The sequence below is a fragment of the Corythoichthys intestinalis genome, chromosome 9 (assembly GCF_030265065.1).
Source record: "Corythoichthys intestinalis isolate RoL2023-P3 chromosome 9, ASM3026506v1, whole genome shotgun sequence".
Classification (NCBI taxonomy): Eukaryota; Metazoa; Chordata; class Actinopteri; order Syngnathiformes; family Syngnathidae; genus Corythoichthys; species Corythoichthys intestinalis.
In genome coordinates this window covers 3,843,966-3,866,561 of record NC_080403.1, presented here as the reverse complement: position 1 = coordinate 3,866,561, position 22,596 = coordinate 3,843,966, and the positions used below count along the sequence as shown (strand labels likewise).

Genomic DNA, 22,596 nt, shown 5'->3' with positions numbered 1-22,596 from the left:
GAATCGACTGTTTTACGTCTATATAAAGAATTCAGGGATTTAAGCATTTATTCACAAGAATTTTCAACGAAAAAAGCTCTTTGTGATTCCACTCGATCAGCTTTGACGGCCTCGCCAATAATGCAGGCCCCCTATTTATTGGCCCAGTGTCCCGTCAGAACATTATGAAGTCTATGCACATTTATTTACAAGAATTTTCAGCTTAAAAAGCTCTTTGTTTTGTGACGGCTGCCATGTTGGATTACACAATAACGGAACTTTCGCTTGAAATATTTGTATAAAATGAACGATAAGTGCCCGTTTTTTGCTTTTAACCAATAATCTAGACTGTTTTACATTCATATCTATAGAAATTCCACGAATTTATGCATTTATTTACAAAAAAAAATCAATTTAAAAATCTCTGTTTTGTGAAGGCTGCCATTTCGGGTTAGACAATGCCTTTAGCTTGGAATATTTACGTAAAAATGAACGATAACCGCCCTAATTTTTCTTTTGTTGAATAAAATTAAAATGATTCTGCAATCTTTCCTCAAGTATTAAGTGTTTGATGTGAAAATTGAGTGATTTATTAGCTTTTGAAAACTTGTCAGAATTGGACTAAAAATAAAAAGAGGTTTCTATTGCTGGCAAAAACTTGCATGATTTGTTAAATATTGCTATTGATTCTGAAAATATAGGTGAGTATCTCTGCATTTGCTGATTTTTGTGGATCTAGTGTAAAATCTGAGAATTATCAAGCCATTTTGTTTTGTTATATTTACCGTAATTTTGAGACTATAAGCCTCTACTTTTTTCCTTCACTTTGAATCCTGTGGTTTGTAGTCCAGTGCGGCTTGTTGATTTATTTAGGTTACTAGGTCACAGTTTATTTGACAGTGGCGTCATAAGCAGTGTTGTTAATCTTACTGAAAAAAAGTAATTAATTATAGTTACAAATTACTTCTCCCAAAAAGTAATTGCGTTAGTAACTCAATTACCTGAATGTAAGAGTAATTAGTTACTTGGCAAAGTAAATGGTAATAATTACTTTTTTTTTTTTTTTTTCCAAAAAAAATAAATAAATAAATAAAAATAAAAAAACCATTGGCCACACGATAGGAAGTTTTTTGTGAAGGTTTTTGGTACAATTGGCCCGAGCCCAATTCTTTACCCTAATTTACACTTTACCCTGAATCAACTGTTAAAAGTTGTTAAAATTGCTCCCATTATTGCATTAGTTCCCTTCTCTCTGCTTTCGACATATGAAAGTTTTAAAACTGTTTCATCATTTAAAGATAGATTCAAGTCAAGATTTTGCCGATTTAGAAGCATTTTAGATAAAAAGTTACTTAGGTTCGCTAGGAAGGTTCTCTACAACAGAGCCGTCCTAAAAAGTCTACTGCTTTAAGATGGCGGCTGTCTACTAACTCATTTAGTGCCATGTCTGTCATTTTGCATCTAGTTATATCTATGTACAGTAGATGTGATATCTACCATGTCTACCATATCTACCATAACATGCGGGCGTAGTTTGTAGGCTATCGGCTACAACATGTATTATTGGAGATACCTAGCATCGCGTTTGCTCGGCGTCACAACTTTCTTGCCTCCTCCCTACTCCTGCTCTGCTCTGTCGTCTCGGTGAGTCCGTCTCCCTCAGACTTTTCGACCAATATAGTAACGCGTAGTAACGCATGCCTTTCCGTCCTCAGTAACGGTAACGGCGTTGCCAAGATGAGAAAAGTAATTAATTAGATTACCCACTACTGAAAAAAATAACGCCGTTAGTAACGCCGTTATATTGTAACGCCGTTATTAACAACACTGGTCATAAGACTGTCATAACTATGGCATGACACTCATTTGCATTACTGAATGCTTATGACAGATTCAGTTAAGTGTCATCCAGCACATTATGTCACTAACTCCATTTATGTCAAGCTCGGATCTTTTACATCCATTCAAAAGTGATCCATTTATAAGCATTCATCAATGCTCATGGCAGTGTCATGTCATAATTATGATTGTCTAATGAATCTTATGGCACCACTGTCAAATAAAGTGTTGCCAAATACCATAGCTACCAATTAATGAAAGTGGAACAGTAACTGAAGAAATAATTAGCACAAAACATGAATTTTGATTGTTATTTAGTACATCTGTAGCGCCACACTGCATGCTAGGAGGCATGTTGGACAACAACAGTGTTGACAGCAGGTGGCAGCAGAGGATGACTGTCTCCTCCAGGGGAGCAGTGCATAGACTTCGTAATATATTGACATGACTTGGGGCGCCGGGCCGATCCGTAGGGGGCCTATTTTCAAAAACTTAAAATTCAAATATTTTTAAAACCAAAGCTGCTAATGACCTAAAACCAAAACATGCAGCTACCTTAGCCATACATGAGTCTGCATGAGCAGCAGTGTCAAAAAATTCAAAGTAGTTCCCTTATAAAATCGTGATCAATTATTTTTTATATAAGTGTAACAAAACAAAACGGCTATAAAATTCTCAGTTTATGCACTAGATACACAAAAATCACCAAATGCAGAGATAATCTATATTTTCAGGATCAATGGCAATAATTAACATATGTTTTTGCCCAAAATACCAACTTAAATTTTTTTCAACAGCTAATAAATCACTCAATTTTCACATCAGAAGCTCAGGACTTGAGGAAAACATGCAGAATCAGTTATAAATCATTTATAAGTAGAATAAATTCTATATGCAATAACAACTTATTATAGAATATAATAGCCCTTTATTGTCATTATACTGTATATTTGTAGGGAATGAGGCTATTGGCCGCCTGACGTTAACAGAGCTTTTCTGGTGAAAATTATTGTGAATAAATGCTTAAGTCCCCGAATTCTTCATAGATATGGATGTAAAACGGTCTCGATTCTTGGTTATAAGCAAAAAAACAACTTGCGTTTAGCGTTTATTTTACGTAAATATGTCGAAGTACAATGCTACTCTGTTAGCGATTGAGGCTAGCGGCCGCCTGACGTAAACAGAGCTTTTCTGGCGGAAATTCTTGTGAACAAATGTTTAAATCTGTGGTGACCACTACATTGTTACATAATTCACTTAAGGAACTTAAGTGGGGCATGTTGTGTTCCAGGGGAAAAATATTTTGCCGTGCGTGTTTCCGGCACAGACAGAGAGTCAAGAGAGTCACGAGCGGCCGGACACGTCGACACGAACGTCTACTCAACGAGCCATCAAGACTCAACAACATTCATCCACTACAAATCCCTAAATTCTTCATAGATATGGACAGAAGACAGTCTCAATTCGTGGTTAAAAGCTAAGAAAACGTATATTTGTAGGGAATGAGGCTAGTGGCCGCCTGACGTTAACAGAGCTTTTCTGGTGAAAATTATTGTGAATAAATGCTTAAGTCCCCGAATTCTTCATAGATATGGATGTAAAACGGTCTCGATTCTTGGTTATAAGCAAAAAAACAACTTGCGTTTAGCGTTTATTTTACGTAAATATGTCGAAGTACAGTGCTACTCTGTTAGCGAATGAGGCTAGCGGCCGCCTGATGTCAACAGAGCTTTTCTGGCAAAAATTATTGTGAATAAATGCTTAAATCCCCTAATTCTTCATAGATATGGGTGTAAAACAGTCTCAATTCTTGGTTAAACGCAAATAAAAAAAAAAAAAAAAGTGCATTTAGCGTTTATTTTACGTAAATATGTCTAACTATAATGCTACTCTGTTAGCGACTGAGGCTAGCGTCCACCTGACGTAAACAGCTTTTCTGGTGAAAATTCTTGTGAATAAATGCTTAAATCCCCGAATTCTTTATAGATATGGATGTGAAACAGTCTCTATTCTTGGTTAAAAGCAAATAAACTGCAGTTGGCGTTTATTTTATGTAAATATGGCGAACTATGATGCCAATGCAGTAGCAGCTGATTTCTCCCATTGATTTTATTTCATAAGTTTAAAAATGCATCCATGGTACAAAAAATGTTAGAATTACCTCGAATCCTCGCACGAATCACACGTATCCTTCCTGTTTGTATGTGGTACAGTTTTCGTACTTCTTCAAAAATCCAAGCTTAAACCCGCCTTGGACATGAGCGTGTGCTTTCTTCGAATGACTATTACTAAATGAAGCTCAGCCCCTTATGGCAGTACTTCTCAAATAGTGGGGCGGGCCCCCCCAGGGGGGCGCAGAGCGATGCTAGGGGTGGCGCATGTGACCTTGGGGAACATACTTTATTGTCGTACTAGATGAAAGTGTAATTGCACATCCACTCAGTGGGTGGCAGTGCTGCTCTCATTTTCAGCGTGTGTGCAGTACTTTTGAACCAAACAAGAGCACACAGCAAAGAGCACTGGAGATATGAAAAGCTAAGACAAGGAAATATGACAAAGCATATGTAGCATTTAACTTTTGGCCTTGTCTTTTAGTACAATGGGAGATGAGGAAAGACCAGTCTGTCTACTTTGTATAAAAATGTTCGCAGCGGACAGCAGGAATTATTTTTTTTTCAGTGAGTGCCAAATAAGCCCAGCAATCCTCCCGCTTTGTCAGTGTTACATCAGTACACCAGTGAGCACGGTCAGCATCATATAATCTGGCATACCAAGTTGCTCAGTGCAAAATGACCCCACAACATAACAAAGGAGCTGATACTGCCTGCAGCAAAAATAAAAACTGTCCCTCTGCCTACTACCATGTTGTTTTGTTCTATTACTTTTGTTTTTTCGGTCTAATTGTTTGACATATTGTCATCATGCTTGATGTTGCTAATCAATTTGAATTTATTATTATTTATTGATTTCATTAAACGGTCAAAAAATGTACTGAGTGTATTTATACAGAATGATGTTTTTTTTTGTTTTTTGTATACTTTATTGTAAGTTAATCTGTATTACTTTTCTGTTTAATATAAAAAATAACAATGTTACGCAGAGTTGTACTTATAATAATAAGAATTTTATATACAAATGATACTACAGTATATTTACAGTGGTGACAGAGTTGGGGGGGCGCAGAACGTTTACGTCTTCCGGGGGGGGCGTAACAGAAAATAATTGAGAAGCACTGCCTTATGGTAAGGCGTGACGCAAAGAATGACGAAGTGTCAGGTCAATAGTTTTGAAGTCTATGAGCAGTGATAGCCAAACGAAGCTTCTTGAAGCAATGAAGCTTTGCAGCCAATTGGTTCAAAACTTCAGAGTGGTTCATTTGGTTTTATGACAATTGAATGATGCCACTGTCAAATAGTGTTACTGGTTGATAATTTTTGGTGTAATTATCCCATTATATAGTGAGGACGGCTGCTACTTATAGTCCAAGTGCGGCTTATACGTGAACAAATGCCGTTTTTGTGTCAAATTTGGTGGGTGGCTGCTTATAGCCAGGTGCGCCCCGAGCCCGTCAACTGATAATGAAGTCTACAGATCAGTGAGCAGAGAAACCACAGTCAGTCAGGTGCTGATTTCAAAGCACTTTATTGTTCATCAAGGCTACTTTACGTACAAAAAAAAGGTGGCCTGCCAAAACCTTTTCAGTAGGAGACGCAGAGCCACAAACTGTTCATTTGTGTGTACTATTTATTGTACAGTTGAGAGTGATTCTAGCACTAAATACATGCTACTTGTTAAAAAGAAAAAAAAAAATACAGTGCCCCAGGAACATGTGATTGGTAGCCACATTGCGCGACAATGGACGACCCAAAACACTCGCATTGCTGACTAGCAACAAGGCAGATTGAAGAGCAACAGATTGGACTCGGATTTGGAAGACGCGATTGAAAATGCTGCCAGCGGGTGGCGCTGAACCTAGTGGCTGAGTCACTGGACTTTTTAATTAAATAATTGCTGGAAGTAGCGATTGTCACCGACATCGTCCAGTGGCTTTGTGTGTGTGTGTTCCTGCACTTGAACCTTTTAAGACAAACGACAAAAAAAGATCAACTTTTTCAACGAGAAGAAACAAAGGATTATAATAGAGGACAAGAAGAAAAAATTAAATAGCTACATGTCATTAACAAATTATTGTTCCTTGAAAAATACCTATGATTTCTTTCCTCTGTACATCCGTTACGCACAGCGTAATGATGGTCTTAAAGTTAACTATTACAAAAACATCTTCCTACTCTACGCGATGTAGTAGACAGGCCGCTTTCAAAGTACAGCACGGAAGTGAAATGATGGAGAGAAAAAATGAACCAGTTTACGTGACGTTTTAGCAGCAACAGAAGCTCAGCTCCTGCGGCGGCTATTTTATTGCCATTTCTTGCTATACTGGACGAAATAAAAATGGAATGTGTGGAGAACGCTTTTTGTCGGTAGCGCTTCCACTTAGCAGTCCAGTTCGGAAGACCATTGTGGTTTGTTTAGATGCTACTGTATTGATTTAACAGATCCTTTTTTTTGTGTTCTTAATTCCCAGAATTGCACAATTCCCTCTGCAGTAATCTAATGCTTGAAAGTTAACCCCACATGCTCAACCCTCTGAAGGACTATCTTGAAATCGTCAAATGTTGCCTCAATCTGAAGTTACAGTGGTACCTCTACTTACAAACGTCTCTATATTTTCAGATTCAGAATTTTCAGGTTAAGACACGCCTCAATGGGAAAATATTGCTTTGTTACGCAATAATAAGTATGGCTGGTACTCACATCTCCCAGAGTTCACTGAATGTAACATACTTATAGCTGCTCTGCCTTTGGCTATTGCCTAGCATCCCATTGGCTAAGAAGGACCTCTACTTTATGTGTGTATCCCAGCGTCCTCTTCATTACCCTCTTCGTGTTCTGACAGCTTTACATGAGTGAATTTATTCTTTATTGTTTTTTTACACTATGCACAACTCAATTTTATGTTTATTGTGCAATAATCTAATTGTAACATTTATTACACGTTTTGATGCATTATAAAAGATTTATGTCTGAATTTGGGGGGGCTTGGAACGGGTTAGGGCATTTACATGGAAAACGCACCTCTTCTTACAAATGTTTTAAGTTACGAAACTAATGCTGCAACGATTAATTGATCAGCTCGTATTAATTCGAAATTTTTTTTGCTGCTTAGAGGATTCATTTAATTGTAATGGTTTGTTTTAAAAGTGTTTGCATTTAGTTTTATTGATATGGGTGGATACACTACCCTCTAGTGGCAACATTGAATATGACATAACTCAGCTGCTCCCTGTTAAGACCAACATAAGGTTGTAAAACTTCGAGCTAATTTATCCATTCATAATTTAGTTTAGAGCTGTATTTAAGTTTTTTTTTTTTTTTTTTTTTTGGAATATGTGTTCTAACGATCTTTTAAGCGCACTGTTAAAAAAAAAAAAAACGGAAAAAAAAAAGACCAAAAACATTTTAGCTAGCCAAATAAGAATTGTTATTTTGTTGTACTTCAAACCTCATTTATTTTTATACAGCTTAAGGCTTAGATCAGGTAATTTAATTATTTTTCTTGTGAATTGCAAGTGCAACTCTGCATAGTTGGAAAAAACACTCGGGAGTTTTATTTTGTATTCGCATCTAAAGCTCTTTTTAAAGTGCAATTTTAGCAAAATTTATTCTGCAACACATTAAAATTTTCTGATTACTTGATTATTTGAATTGATAGATTAATCATACAAATACAGGTAGTCCCCAAGTTACGATGGACCCAACTTGCATGATTTCGACTTTATGCTGCCTACGTCGTTTTTTTCTTCAAATGTTGACTTTTGTGATGCATGTACAGACGCGTCCGCCCACCCCAAACACAGAGCAGCCGAGTAGTAGAGGAGACAGCTTGCGCACAATTTGTTGCTTGTGAAGCATCCAGAGGCGACTGCTGTACATAACCCCTTTTTTACTGTTTATCGTGCATTTTTAATTGTGGTCAAATACTTGGTGCGAGTTATGTGCGGATGCTAACTGATACATGCTAATCGTTTGTTATTGCTGTATCAGCAGCGACTTGTAAACGCAAATTTGAATTTCTGTTATTGAAGATGAGAATGATTTAATTTTGTTTTATTTTAGTTTTATTCTGCAATTGTTGTTGTCATGAAAAGATGAGTCTAACATCGTCATTTTGGCGCTTAGCTCCAATGTCTTGGCGAGGACAGTACAATGACGTATCACATATGTTTTTGGATAGTTTTTTTATTTAGATGGTGTTTTGATGTTTTTAAAGAGTTAATTCCGGGTTACATCGCCAGCGCAAAAACAGAACTCGTTCGTAAACTGCTAACTACCTGTAATAAATAGTTGCAGTCCTATTTTAAACTACTTCCAGAACCAATTAATTTCAGAAGTAGAGGGATCACTGTATTTGCTTGTTCTTAAAAATCAAAAGTTAAAAAGCGCCCGATTTGAAACATCTCTTAACACCGTACCGAACTGTACTGTTTTGCGTAAACTTTACAGATCGTCGTCGCGCCAGTGACGGATCAACGTCAACGTTGCTTGGTTTGTTTTGTTTCAGTAGAAAATGTTAAGCGGAGCCTGTTGACTGGTACAAAACTAAAAAAATAAAAAATAAAAAGCACGCGTGTGACATATTAACATCAACGATAAATGGGATTACAACTGATCCAGCAGTGAGCGAGTGTTGTCTAACGCGAGTCACAAGAAAACATCCGGAAAAATGCTGACTGCAAGATGCCAGCTATTCAAAACCAAAATACATGCATGACAGGGGAAAAGCGATTTTACCGTTCGCACCTTTCAAAGGCCGACTTAACCACAGATGGGATGATGCGCGTTCACCTCAGCCTGTTCTTATTTAATACTATTGTTAGCTTTTTGAAAAGATGAAGGTGGCTTTCACAAAGACTCTCATGATGTGCAATTTGTAACCCAAATCTTAGAAGCGTAACCTTTTAAGATCAGAACCATTGTTGAAATCTTTCAGCATTTGAACATATCAGCCTTGAACTCCAGATTTTAAATCATGGCCTAGTGTAAAACCTTTCAATCCAAACAGTCAAACATAACACTTTCATCAGGCGTCGTTGGCATCCGTCCAGACCTCGCCGGTCAGTCCTCGAGTCTTTGAGGTGCAGTGTGAAAGGGGCTAGAGAAATTTTTGGTGGCACATTCACGTGCTTTTTGTTTCTCACTTTTGTCTTTCGATGCAGCGCGTTAAACAAAACCCAAAAAGATCTACAAAGAAAAAACTGCTTATGTACAAAAAAAAAAAAAAAAACGCCAGGACGCCGCATTCCTCATCAGTTCCTTGCTGCTCCTCAGCGCTCCATCAAGGAGGCCGGCTTTCTCGGAAGTCCCGCCACCTTCAGGAGACCAGTGAAGGGGAGCGATTGCGGTTGACGACGCGGCTGTCGGGTGACGAGTCGGGGCTGCTGGCGGAAGACGACGGCGTGCTCTTGTTCTTGATCTGCAGCCAGGTCTCTCCCAACGCCTTGGCGAAGTGGTCGTCCACCGAGCCCGTGATGGACACTGAGTTGGCGGCCGTGGCTTGCGCGGTCGCCGCCGGTTCAGGTTCCTTGTAGTTTTTGCCCAAGCTACGGCGGAAGTGCTCCTCGATGACAGGGTCACACACAGTGTTGGCTGCAATGAAGATGAACAGAGAAAAAACGGAAGCTGGTCAATCACAATGATACCGAAACTTACATGTGCCTGGATTAGGGGAAGTTCAGAATTGTTGACATTAGGTTTAATTAGTCAGTGGAGTTGATTTCAACAAATTCCGTACAGTTTGTCTGTTATTTGTTAGTTCCTGAGTGGCTAAGCTAGCGTGAGCCAATGGTGCCTGCTCAGCATGCCAATAGAAAAAAAAACAATATTAACCGATCTAACATAGTCAAATAAATTCAAAATACCCATGCGGCCAAAATAATCACACCAAACTGACGGACAGTGGGGCCAATAAGTATTTAGTCAACAACCAATTGTGCAAGTTCTCCTACTTGAAAAGATTAGAGAGGCCTGTAATTGCCAACATGGGTAAACCTCAACCATGAGAGACATAATGTGCAAAAAAAAAAAAAAAAAAAAAAAATCCCATTGTTTGATTTTTAAAGAATTTATTTCCAAATTAGAGTGGAAATTAAGTATTTGGTCACCAACAAACAAGCAAGATTTCTGGCTGTCAAAGGGGTCTAACTTCTAACGAGGTCTAACGACGCTCCACCCGTTACCTGTATTAATGGCAACTGTTTAAACCCATTATCGGTATAAAAGACATCTGTCCACAACCTCAGTCTGTCACACTCCAAACTCCACTATGGCCAAGACAAAAGAGCTGTCGAAGGACACCAGAGACAAAATTGTCTCAGGCTGGGAAGACTGAATCTGCAATAGGTAAAACGCTTGGTATAAAGAAATCAACTGTGGGAGCGATTATTAGAAAATGGAAGACATACAAGACCACTGATACTCTCCCTCGATCTGGGGCTCCATGCAAGATCTCACCCCGTGGCGTCAAAAGGATAACAAGAACGGTGAGAAAAAAAATCCCAGAACCACACGGGGGGACCTAGTGAATGACCTACAGAGAGCTGGGACCACAGTAACAAAGGCTACTATCAGTAACACAATACACGGCCAGGGACTCAAAATCCTGCAATGCCAGACGTGTCCCCCTGCTGAAGCCAGTACACGTCCAGGCCCGTCTGCGGTTCGCTAGAGAGCATTTGGATGATCCAGAAGAAAACTGGGAGAATGTGTTATGGTCAGATGAAACCAAAATAGAACTTTTTGGTAGAAACACAAGTTGTCGTGTTTGGAGGAGAAAGAATACTGAATTGCATCTGAAGAACACCATACCGTCTGTGAAACATGGGGGTGGAAACATCATGCTTTTGGGCTGGTTTTCTGCAAAGGGACCAGGACGACTGATCTGTGTATAGGAAAGAATGAATGGGCCATGTAACGAGAGATTTTGAGTGAAAATCTCTTTCCATCAGCAAGGCCATTGAAGATGAGACATGGCTGGGTCTTTCAGCATGACAATGATCCCAAACACACAGCCAGGGCAACAAAGGAGTGGCTTCGTAAGAAGCATTTCAAGGTCATGGAGTGGCCTAGCCAATCTCCAGATCTCAACCCCATAGAAAATCTGTGGAGGGAGTTAAAAGTCTGTGTTGCCCAACGACAGACCAAGAACATCACTGCTCTAGAGGAGATCTGCATGGAGGAATGGGCCAAAATACCAGTGTGAAAAGCTTGTGAAGAGTTACAGAAAACATTTGGCCTCCGTTATTGCCAACAAAGGATAAATAGTATTGAGATGAACTTTTGGTATTGACCAAATACTTATTTTCCACCATGATTTGCAAATAAATTATTTAAAAATGTTTTGGACACTCGGGTGAAGAGAGGGGCGGAGCTGTCAACTGATCACCACCTGGTGGTGTGTTGGCTCCGATGGCGGAGGAAGTTGCTGACCAGACCTGGCAGGCCCAAACGTATTGTGAGGGTCTGCTGGGAACATCTGGCAGAATCCCCTGTCAGAAAGAGTTTCAACGCCCACCTACGGCAGAACTTCTCCCTTGTCCCGGGGGAGGTGGGGGACATTGAGTCCGAGTGGGCCATGTTCCGCACCTCCATTGTTGAGGCGGCCGATCGGAGCTGTGGCCGTAAGGTGGTTGGTGCCTGTCGTGGCGGCAATCCCCGAACCCGCTGGTGGACATCAGCAGTAAGGGATGCCGTCAAGCTGAAGAAGGAGGCCTATCGGGCCTTTTTGGCCTGTGGGACTCCGGAGGCAGCTGACAGGTACCGGCTGGCCAAGCGGACTGTGGCTTCGGCGGTCACAGAGGCAAAAACTCGGACATGGGAGGAGTTCGGCGAGGCCATGGAAAACTACTTCCGGACGGCTTCGAGGAAATTCTGGTCCACCATCCGGCGTCTGAGGAGAGGAAAGCAGTGCACCATTAACACTGTGTATAGTGAAGATGGTGTACTGCTGACCTCGACTCGGGACATCGCGAGTCGGTGGGGAGAATACTTCGAAGCCCTCCTCAATTCCACCGACACGCCTTCCTTTGAGGAAGCAGAGTCTGTGGACTCTGAGGTGGGCTCTTCGATCTCTGGGGTTGAAGTCACTGAGGCGGTTGGTAAGCTCCTTGGTGACAAGGCCCCGGGGGTAGATGAGATCCGCCTGGAGTTCCTAAAGGCTCTGGATGTTGTAGGGCTGTCATGGCTGACACGCCTCTAACACATCGCGTGGACATCGGGGACAGTGCCTCTGGATTGGCAGACCGGGGCGGTGGTCCCCCTTTTTAAAAAGGGGGACCGGAGGGTGTGTTCCAATTATAGAGGAATCACACTCCTCAGCCTCCCCGGTAAAGTCTATTCAGGGGTGCTGGAGAGGAGGAGGAAGGAGGAATCTCGGATTCAGGAGGAGCAGTGTGGTTTTCGTCCAGCCGTGGAACAGTGGACCAGCTCTACACCCTCAGCAGGGTCCTCGAGGGTGCATGGGAGTTCGCCCAACCAGTCTACATGTGTTTTGTGGATTTGGAGAAGGCGTTCGACCGTGTGCCTAGGGGAGTCCTGTGGAGGGTGCTCCGGGACTACGGGGTACCGAGCCCCTTGGTAAGGGTTGTTCGGTCCCTGTACGACCGGTGTCAGAGTCTGGTCCACATTGCCGGCAGTAAGTCGAATTCGTTCCCAGTGAGGATTGGACTCCGCCAAGGCTGCCCTTTGTCACCGATTCTGTTCATAATTTTTATGGACAGAATTTCTAGGCGCAGCCGAAGCGTTGAGGGTGTCCGGTTTGGTGGCCTCAGCATTGCATCTCTGCTTTTTGCAGATGATGTGGTGCTGTTGGCTTCATCAAGCCATGACCTCCAACTCTCACTGGGGCGGTTCGCAGCCGAGTGTGAAGCGGTTGGGATGAAGATCAGCACCTCCAAATCCGAGACAATGGTCCTCAGCCGGAAAAGGGTGGAGTGCCCTCTCCGGGTCGGGGATGAGATCCTGTCCAAAGTGGAGCAGTTCAAGTATCTTGGGATCTTGTTCACGAGTGAGGGTAGGAGGGAGCGGGAGATTGACAGGCGGATCGGTGCAGCGTCTGCAGTGATGCAGACTCTGCACCGGTCCGTTGTGGTGAAGAAGGAGCTGAGCCAAAAGGCGAAGCTCTCGATTTACCTGCCGATCTACGTTCCTACCCTCACCTATGGTCACGAGCTGTGGTTCGTGACCGAAAGAACAAGATCCCGGATACAAGCGGCCGAAATGAGTTTCCTCCGCAGGGTGTCCGGGCTCTCCCTTAGAGATAGGGTGAGAAGCTCGGTCATCCGGGAGGGGCTTGGTGTCGAGCCGCTACTCCTCCGCGTTGAGAGGAGCCAGTTGAGGTGGCTCGGGCATCTGGTTCGGATGCCTCTTGGACGCCTCCCTGGAGAGGTGTTCCGGGCATGTCCCACCGGCGGGAGGCCCCATGGTCGACCCAGGACACGCTGGAGAGACTATGTCGCTCGGCTGGTCTGGGAACGCCTTGGAATCCTGCCGGAGGAGCTGGCTGAAGTGGCTGGGGAGAGGGAAGTCTGGGCTTCCCTGCTGAAGCTGCTGCCCCTGCGACCCGACCCTGGACTAAGCAGAAGATAATGGATGGATGGATGGATCAACTCCCTTATGCGCACAGATTTGTCTAAATACTGGGTTCCTAACGACATCACTAACAAAAGCATATGCATTTACCCTACTCTGTCACACCTTAATCTGACCTATCCCCCCACTTCCATTCCTCTTGGTAACCTTACTGGTTACTAGGTGGATCCCCTCTCCACATGATTTGGCCTTGGTAAGGGTAGTCATAAAGAGCTTGCAATTCTACTTAAAATAGTATAAGCCTGTCGAGATATGCATTAAGTCAATTTATCGCACGGTAAATAAAAAATGAGGTCGGTAATTTTCCCAGCTTCGATTTATCGCTGCGTGCACTCGGCAAACGTGCGTGTTGATTGCATATGGGAATCCTGTTCCTTTCACAGATGTTTATTGGTCATCAACACACCGTAGAATTAAAGTTCAGACACAAAATAAGGAAACAAATCTATATTAAACATTGTAAAATGTTAGCATTGCTACATTGAGCCTAATGAAAAACATGAAAACTCGCTGGTTTACAGCATTTGCAAACGATGCGAAAAAAATCAATTACTAACACCACATGCATGATGAAAATTGAAGACAAGTGCTTTTTTTTTTTTTTTTTTTTTTTTTTTTTACTAAATTGAAGACAAGTGCTTTTTTTTTTTTTTTTTTTTTTTAACTGCTGTGAAATTTATGGTTAGCAAATTAGGGAATGTACTTCCGATGAACATTTAAAAATAAAAGCACGTCATGTTTAACATGTAAATAAACATTCCTGGGGTTAATCTCACATGCTTCACATTCTACGCTAAGTAGAGCTTTAAAATGACACCCATTATAAAATATCTGATTGGCAATGAATAAGTTGAATAAATTTGCTAACATGCTCACTTTGCAGGACAAGATAACAGTCATTTTGGATCAAATAAACACTTTTGATGGGCTCTAATTGGCAGAGAACAAAAATGGCGTTGGGTTTCTCACCCATTTCATATTTTGCACTTAGCTAGCTTAGCACTTTCAAAAGAGCATTAAACGCAATTACAAAATAAAATTCCCGAATGTTTCTTCAAATCATGCAGAATTGCACTTTCATTTAAAAATAAATGAAAATACTTGAGCTTGGCCTCAAACGGTATAGGGTTACTACCTAAGTAAAATAAATGAGGATATAAGTACAACAAAAGAACAATTGACTAACTTACATAGCAAATATCCGCTAACTTAAATGCTATAAAATGCTAACTTTTTTTTTTTTTTTTTTTTACAATGCTCTTAACAAATTGTTCAAACGCATATTCCCACAAAAAATGGCGAAATCTACCTATAAACTAAATTACGAACGCATTAAAAAGAATAACTCAAATAAAAACTTTCCTTATGTTGGTTTTAGCAGGGAGCAGATGGGTTCAGCAATGTTAAATGAGTTATGTCATATTCATTGTTGCCACTAGAAGGCAGTGTATCCACCCAAATCAATAAAACTAAAAGCAAACACTTTCAAAACAAACCATTAATTATAATACCACTCTAAACGAATACTTGAAGCCGCAAAATTTGATTCCAAGTTTTTTTTCAAATCGAATTACTCGAGTTAATCGATTAATCGTTGCAGCACTAATGAATACAATTATTATGTATTTCAATATTTTTGTTTTACATGAATAAACATATCAACAATAATCAGATGTGTTAAATTGTTTTTAAAAGAAAAAAGAATTGCAATACCCATACACCTCTGGAATATTTTGATGCTTATATCCCTTAATTCATTCACTGTCATTGACTGTTATAGAAATGAAGTCTATTTAAACTGAAACGCTGCCACTGAATGTTCATGTTTCAAAGCCACTGACGGCAATCGGCCGATCGCTGCCAACCCCCCCAGTCAAATCGTATCAGACGTCTACTGCCGTCAAGAGGCCAGTGAGTTCATTCTTAAAATATTAAATAAATACATTTTAAACATAATATTAAAAAGCCTTGTTGTTTATGTGTGAGCACTCACAGTGGACTCTCCTGTAGTTGTTAGTGAGGCTCGAGCACCCATTGTGAGAGAGCGTGCAGTGTGACAGGTTGCAGTTGCGGTTGTTGGCGGGAGCGCATGTGATCACCGATGGACGATTCTGAAAAAGATGCACATCAGTGTTTAGTTCCCGAAAAAGGAAAAATGCAACATCTGAGGGTCGACAGTCACCTGCTGGCGTTCCGCGATGCCGAGTGCATGCGGGACGGCGACCGGGGCCGTCAAGCCGTTGCTCTTGGTCAGCGCCAGTGGCTGGTCCATGGCGGCTAAACTGGCCAAGTGGTGATGATGCTGGAGGTGGGCGTGTCCATACAGGTGGTTGGCATGGAGGCCTGGTACCACCACACGTTCCATAGGACCTCGGCTCTGGTCCTTGCTGCGATAGTCTCCGTGAGGTTTCCTGTTGTTTAAAAAAAAAAAAAAAAAAAAAAAAAATAGAACAATGGGGTAACATTAAGAATCTGTTACTGTCTGTCAGAATCGTTTTGACTTTTCCCCAATGCAGCGCTCGTAAATACAGTGGTATAAAAAAGTATCTGAACCTTTTGGAATTTCCCACATTTCTGCATAAAATCACCATCAATTGTGATCTGATCTTCGTCAAAATCACACAGATGGATAAAAAGGTGTCTGCTTGAACTAAAACCACCCAAAAATTCATAGGTTTTCATATTTTAATGAGGATAGTAGGCAAACAATAACAGAAGGGGGGAAAATAAGTAACTGAACCCTCATATTTAATATTTTCTGACCCCCTTTGGCAGCAATAACTTCAACCAGACGCATCCTGTAGCTGCAGATCAGTCTGGCACATCAATCAGGACTAATCTTCTCTACAAAACAGCGTAATTCAGTCAGATTCCTGGGATGTCTGACATGAATCGCAGTCTTTAGGTTATGCCACAGCATCTCAATGGGGTTCAAGTCTGGACTTTGACTTGGCCACTGTAGAACATGTACTGTGTTTTGTTCTTCTGAAACCAATCTGAAGTTGATTTACTTCTGTGTTTTGGATCATTGTCTTTTTGCACCATCCATCCTCTTTTTAGCTTCAACTGTCTGACAGACGCCGGTTTTCCTGCAAAACATCCTGGTAAACCTTTGACTTCCTTCTTCCATTAATGATTGCAAGTTGTCCAGGCCCTGAGGTAGTAAAGCGGCCCCAAATCAAGATCCTTCCTCCACCATGCTTCGCGGTGGGGATGAGGTATTTGATGTTTGTGAGCTGTTCCATTTTTCCTCCACACATGATGTGTGTTACTGCCAAACAATTCAACTTTGGTTTCAATCAGTCCACAAAATATTTTGCCAAAATTTGCGGAGTGTCCAAGTGCCTTTTTGCGAACATTAACCGAGCAACAGTGGGATTTTTTTAGACAGCAGTGGCTTCCTCCGTGGAGTCTTCCCATGAACACCATTCTTGGCCATAATTTTACATATAGTTGACGTGTGCAGACATATTGACTCTGCCAGTGATTTCTGTAAGTCTTTAGCAGACAAGCTAGTGTTCTTTTTTTACCTCTCTAAGTATTCTGCGCTGAACTCTTGGTGTCATCTTTGGTGGACGGCTACTCCTTGGGAAAGAAAAACAGTGCCAAACTCTCCATTTGAAAACAATTTTTCTGACTGTCGATTTGAACACCATCCAGACTTTTAGAGATGGCTTTGTATCCTTTCCTATCTTTATACAAATCAACAATCCTTGATCGCAGGTCTTCAGACAGCTCTTTTGACCGAGCCATGAACCACAACAGACAATGCTACTCATCAAGACAATTCTTACTCGGTGTGTGTTTTATAGTGGGTGGGGCAGCTTTAAACCACTCATCAGTGATTGGGCACTCACCTGACAAATTATTTGGTAAAAATTGGTTTCAATTGCTCTCCAAGTCTCCTTAGACAGAGGGTTCACTTATTTTTCCCCCCTTCTGTCATTGTTTGCATGCTATCCTCATTAAAATATGAAAACCTATTTATATTTGGGTAGTTTTAGTTATAGCACACAGTTTTTTCATCTGTGTGATATTGACAAAGATCAGATCACATTTGATGGTGATTTTATGCAGAAATGTTAAAAATGATAAAAGGTTCAGATACTATTTTACACCACTGTTGACTGTATACACCCAGTTTTTCCTCATATTGCTCGCACTTGAACCGGTAGCAATTATGTTGTTGAGTGGCTCCAATACAGTCTGCTTCACTTTGTGCATGCTTGTTTTTGACTTGTGTTTTAGACCCTTCCAGCAACTTCACTTCCCTCCTCCAATTTGAGGCCCGCCCAAAGGATCGAGAGTCAGTCTTTTTTCTCACAAACAGGAAAATGGAGCTCCATCTAAACACATGTTGACAAACTAGGACTTTAAAAATGCCTTTTCATTCACAGGCAGACACTGAGGCATTTCCACAGTCTTTATGTCATCACTGAAAGAGAACACCGCAACTCAATGGGCACAATAGTGAAAATTCAAGACCCTTTGGAAAAAAAACAACAACGAAAAAAAAACATACTTGCTTGGACGCGAATGCTAAAAACTTGTAGGAACATGTGACCAAGCAACCTGACTGCTGGTTCAAGCATCTGGAGTCAACAACAGCATCCAACCACAAATAAATGAGCCCCCATCACCTTCCACAATACCGTGAGGACAGAGGAAGAGCTAAGGAGATGTGTGTGTGTGTGTGTGTGTGTGTGTGTGTGTGTGGGGGGGGGGGTCCCCCTGGGTGAATGGTCCAGGCTTCTACTACTACAAGAAAGACTTGTTTCCTTCGTTAGTGGCCAAAGCTTGCCTGAGCAAAGAGGCTCGTTTTCCCCCTTTGCTTTGTTTTCTTGTTCTTTCACCATCAGCTGCAAACTTCCTGAGAGATTTGGCAGCGCTCCAAAAAAAAAACCACCAGGAGACACACTCACAAAAGCAAGACATCAATTTGCCATTTCTTGTTCTGAAGTTCAATTATATTCAAATCGGATTGTCATAATAAATCGAGAGAAGCAGTTTTCTCAGAGGCTGCAGGTGAATGTTATCATTCCCTATAAATGTCAAGAATTTCATTGACAACTACACTACACACTCGTTTATAGGCCGATTCTAACATGCGGCTTTTCCATCCCATTGTCGTGGCTCCCAGAGGCTATTGAATCATATTACTTTTGCGAGCGGGCTGTAAAGAAGCATTACTAGACCAATGCCTCTTCAATGACCATCACGCCAAAGCCAGGGCAACTTTTTCATATGGAGGAAAAACAAACCAGGAGTCATGGCGGCGGTCTGGAAATATTTCAGCATAGAAATTCCATCGATTACAATCAATGACTGCATGCAAGATTTGTGGCCTGAACGTTTCGAGAAGTGGAGTTAAATCCGCCAGTTTCAATACCTCAAACCTGATGAAACATTTGAAGACGAAACGTGAACGAACACAAAGACTTTGAGGCTGCAACAGCAGGACTGCTGTCCAGAGAAAGGGGGCTGGACCAAAGCAACAATACCGAGTCAGTTCACTAAATCTACTTTACTTTTATTGTCTTTTACAGAAAGAAATACCGCAGTAATTTGAGACATGTTTCCAAAGTAGGGTTGCCACCTTTCAGAAATAGAAATAAGGGATGCCTTCCTCCCACCGAAAGCCATACAGGTGACGAAAAAAAGGGGCATCCCCAGAACTCCGAAAATGCATAGAAATAGAAAATAGATTAGATTAGAATAGAATAGAAATGTATCTATTTATATTAAAGATACACGATAATATCGGTCGCCGATAATTATCGGCCGATAATGGCAATTATGACGTCACACAGATAATCCAGATAATAAAAAAATTCAACCGATAATGCAATCCGATAATTCTATACTTGATTTAGCCTCCAAATGTGCGCAACCGAAGAATTCAGCATGCTGCCTCCTCAACCCCTCCCCTCTCTGAAGCCCCTGAGGGAGGAGGGGTTGAGGAGGCGGAGTTACACGACAAGAAATAGTTGAATATTATGGCGGCTGTTACTAAAAAAACGACGCTCTCGCCATCCTCGAAACATGTACCGCAGAAGTTCCACGAGACCGAAAGAAAGCGTCCTCATTCAAAACCACTAACCCAGCATCCATTTAAAACTGCATCACAAAGATTTTTGGAACGAATACGAGGCTGCTGCCAGCGGGAATGCTAAAGCTATTGTAAACACTAAGTGAAACTACGGGGCTTGTGACGATACAGAGTCGGGTTGTTTGGGAAAGCAGCCCAAGGCGGGTGGTAAACTTGCATCTAAGGCTAAACACCGGCACGACTGGAGACCGATAGTCGGCAAGTAGCCGTCCTCCAACGGAGCCCGCCGCTCTGGATGGTCCCGGCAGGCCGCCGCGGCGGGCAGAGCCCAGTTCCACAGCTTCAGGACCTCCGGCGAACACCCCGGTTTCTCGAGCGTTCCCTCACGGCGTGCGAGCAGAGCCAGCCCCCGAATACGCTGCGGCGAACCGGCCGGTGCGGGCGGATTATCTGGTAGGAACGTAGCCGCCGCCGAGACGAGATACGATTTTTTTTTACCGAAATGACCCGAGAGCCAAAGCCCTGGATAAAAAAATAATGCAGTTTATACGACCACCATTCTTCATGAAAAACATGCCAATCACATTTTCACCGTGTACATTTGGAGAAGTGATGTCCAGTAAGCAAGCTTATCATGACGGCACAGTGGTTAGATGATAATTTAAACATAGAGAAAATGAAGTCAGCCAGCCAATAATGCATTCAGTATGTAAAATGACAAGCGGTCAGATGACTTTGTAACGCTGCCTTTATTTTCTGCTTAACAAAACTCAGGCACAAAACAACACGCATGGAGATGCGAGCTCCAACTCCATCCAAATAGTACTGCCGTGTATCAGTTTAGCTGCTGAAAAGCACACGTCGTTAGTGCCGCAAATGTAAACAAAGCGCTGCAGAATGGGTACATGACATCTCGCTCTTTTGAGTTAATCATTTTCACAGTGTGCAACAAAGCATATAACATTAGTAATCACTTTTCAAATTAATCTAATTTATTTGTCTGCTCAATTGCAGTCACAGTAGATAATCAAAACTTATTGGCACTTATTAACACGTATCAATTTAAATATGCACATTCCTGTTGTAATGAAATAACAATAATATTCTGTAGCCACAAATATTATTCAAAATCTTTTCTTCTTCCAAGTTTTTTTTTTTATAGGATTAAGTATAATAACGTATTGCTTAAAATAAGGCTGTTAAGATTATTTTCAGCTAGCTATTTTTCTTCCAAGAAATCTGAGAAAAATACACTTGAAGCGCTGGCAGATACAGTGCCTTGCAAAAGTATTCGGCCCCCTTGAATCTTGCAACCTTTCGCCACATTTCAGGCTTCAAACATAAAGATATGAAATTTAATTTTTTTGTCAAGAATCAACAACAAGTGGGACACAATCGTGAAGTGGAACAAAATTTATTGGATAATTTAAACTTTTTTTAACAAATAAAAAACTGAAAAGTTGGGCGTGCAATATTATTCGGCCCCTTTACTTTCAGTGCAGCAAACTCACTCCAGAAGTTCAGTGAGGATCTCTGAATGATCCAATGTTGTCCTAAATGACCGATGATGATAAATAGAATCCACCTGTGTGTAATCAAGTCTCCGTATAAATGCACCTGCTCTGTGATAGTCTCAGGGTTCTGTTTAAAGTGCAGAGAGCATTATGAAAACCAAGGAACACACCAGGCAGGTCCGAGATACTGTTGTGGAGAAGTTTAAAGCCAGATTTGGATACAAAAAGATTTCCCAAGCTTTAAACATCTCAAGGAGCACTTTGCAAGCCATCATATTGAAATGGAAGGTGCATCAGACCACTGCAAATCTACCAAGACCCGGCCGTCCTTCCAAACTTTCTTCTCAAACAAGGAGAAAACTGATCAGAGATGCAGCCAAGAGGCCCATGATCACTCTGGATGAACTGCAGAGATCTACAGCTGAGGTGGGAGAGTCTGTCCATAGGACAACAATCAGTCGCACACTGCACAAATCTGGCCTTTATGGAAGAGTGGCAAGAAGAAAGCCATTCCTCAAAGATATCCATAAAAAGTCTCGTTTAAAGTTTGCCACAAGCCACCTGGGAGACACACCAAACATGTGGAAGAAGGTGCTGAAACCAAAATTGAACTTTCTGGCCACAATGCAAAACGATATGTTTGGCGTAAAAGCAACACAGCTCATCACCCTGAACACACCATCCCCACTGTCAAACATGGTGGTGGCAGCATCATGGTTTGGGCCTGCTTTTCTTCAGCAGGGACAGGGAAGATGGTTAAAATTGACGGGAAGATGGATGCAGCCAAATACAGGAACATTCTGGAAGAAAACCTGTTGGTATCTGCACAAGACCTGAGACTGGGACGGAGATTTATCTTCCAACAGGACAATGATCCGAAACATAAAGCCAAATCTATGGAGATAGAATAGTGCCAAAAGAAGTGAGGTTGTAAAATGAAAATTCTTCCTGTAAAATGACCATTTTTAACTAAAAAACACTTGTATTACCGACTTTTTCCTTTTGTAATAAACATGAAAAAAACACAATGTAAAAAATACATTATACAAGTGTTTTTTTTCCAATTACAAGTGATTTTTTTTGTTCTACGGGTGTTTTTTCTTAGCTACAGGTTAAAAAGTTTTGTCTCACCCTTGTCGCGTTTTATGAGACAAAAAAAATACTCGTAACCTAGTTTTAAAATAAAAACATACCTGTAAAATGACTCATCTTAACTAAAAAACACTTGTATTTTAACTAAAAAAAACACTTGTATTTCCAAATTTTTTCGTTGTGAAATAAACATGAAAAAACAATATTATAAAATTTCTTCAAGTGTTTTTTTTCCTCATTTACAAGTGATTTTTTTTGTTCTACGGGTGTTTTTTCTTAGCTACAGGTTAAAAAGTTTTGTCTCACCCTTGTCGCGTTTTATGAGACAAAAAAAATACTTGTAACCTAGTTTTAAAATAAAAACATACCTGTAAAATGACTCATCTTAACTAAAAAACACTTGTATTTTAACTAAAA

The 22,596-nt window shown here is 41.1% G+C and overlaps 1 protein-coding gene across 2 annotated transcripts in view; it reads right to left on the bottom strand.

Moving 5' to 3' along the window:
* Positions 1–5,443: 5,443 nt before the first annotated feature.
* Positions 5,444–22,596, bottom strand: part of vgll4b (vestigial-like family member 4b) — a 105,753-nt gene continuing 88,600 nt past the window's right edge. For both annotated transcript variants that reach the window (XM_057845293.1, XM_057845292.1), the window contains 3 exons: positions 15,707–15,935; positions 15,518–15,635; positions 5,444–9,525 (listed from right to left, as the gene is read on the bottom strand). In XM_057845293.1, coding sequence (XP_057701276.1) covers positions 9,251–9,525; positions 15,518–15,635; positions 15,707–15,935 — 622 coding nt within the window. In that variant the 3' untranslated portion in view covers positions 5,444–9,250. The remainder of the gene's footprint in view (positions 9,526–15,517; positions 15,636–15,706; positions 15,936–22,596) is intronic.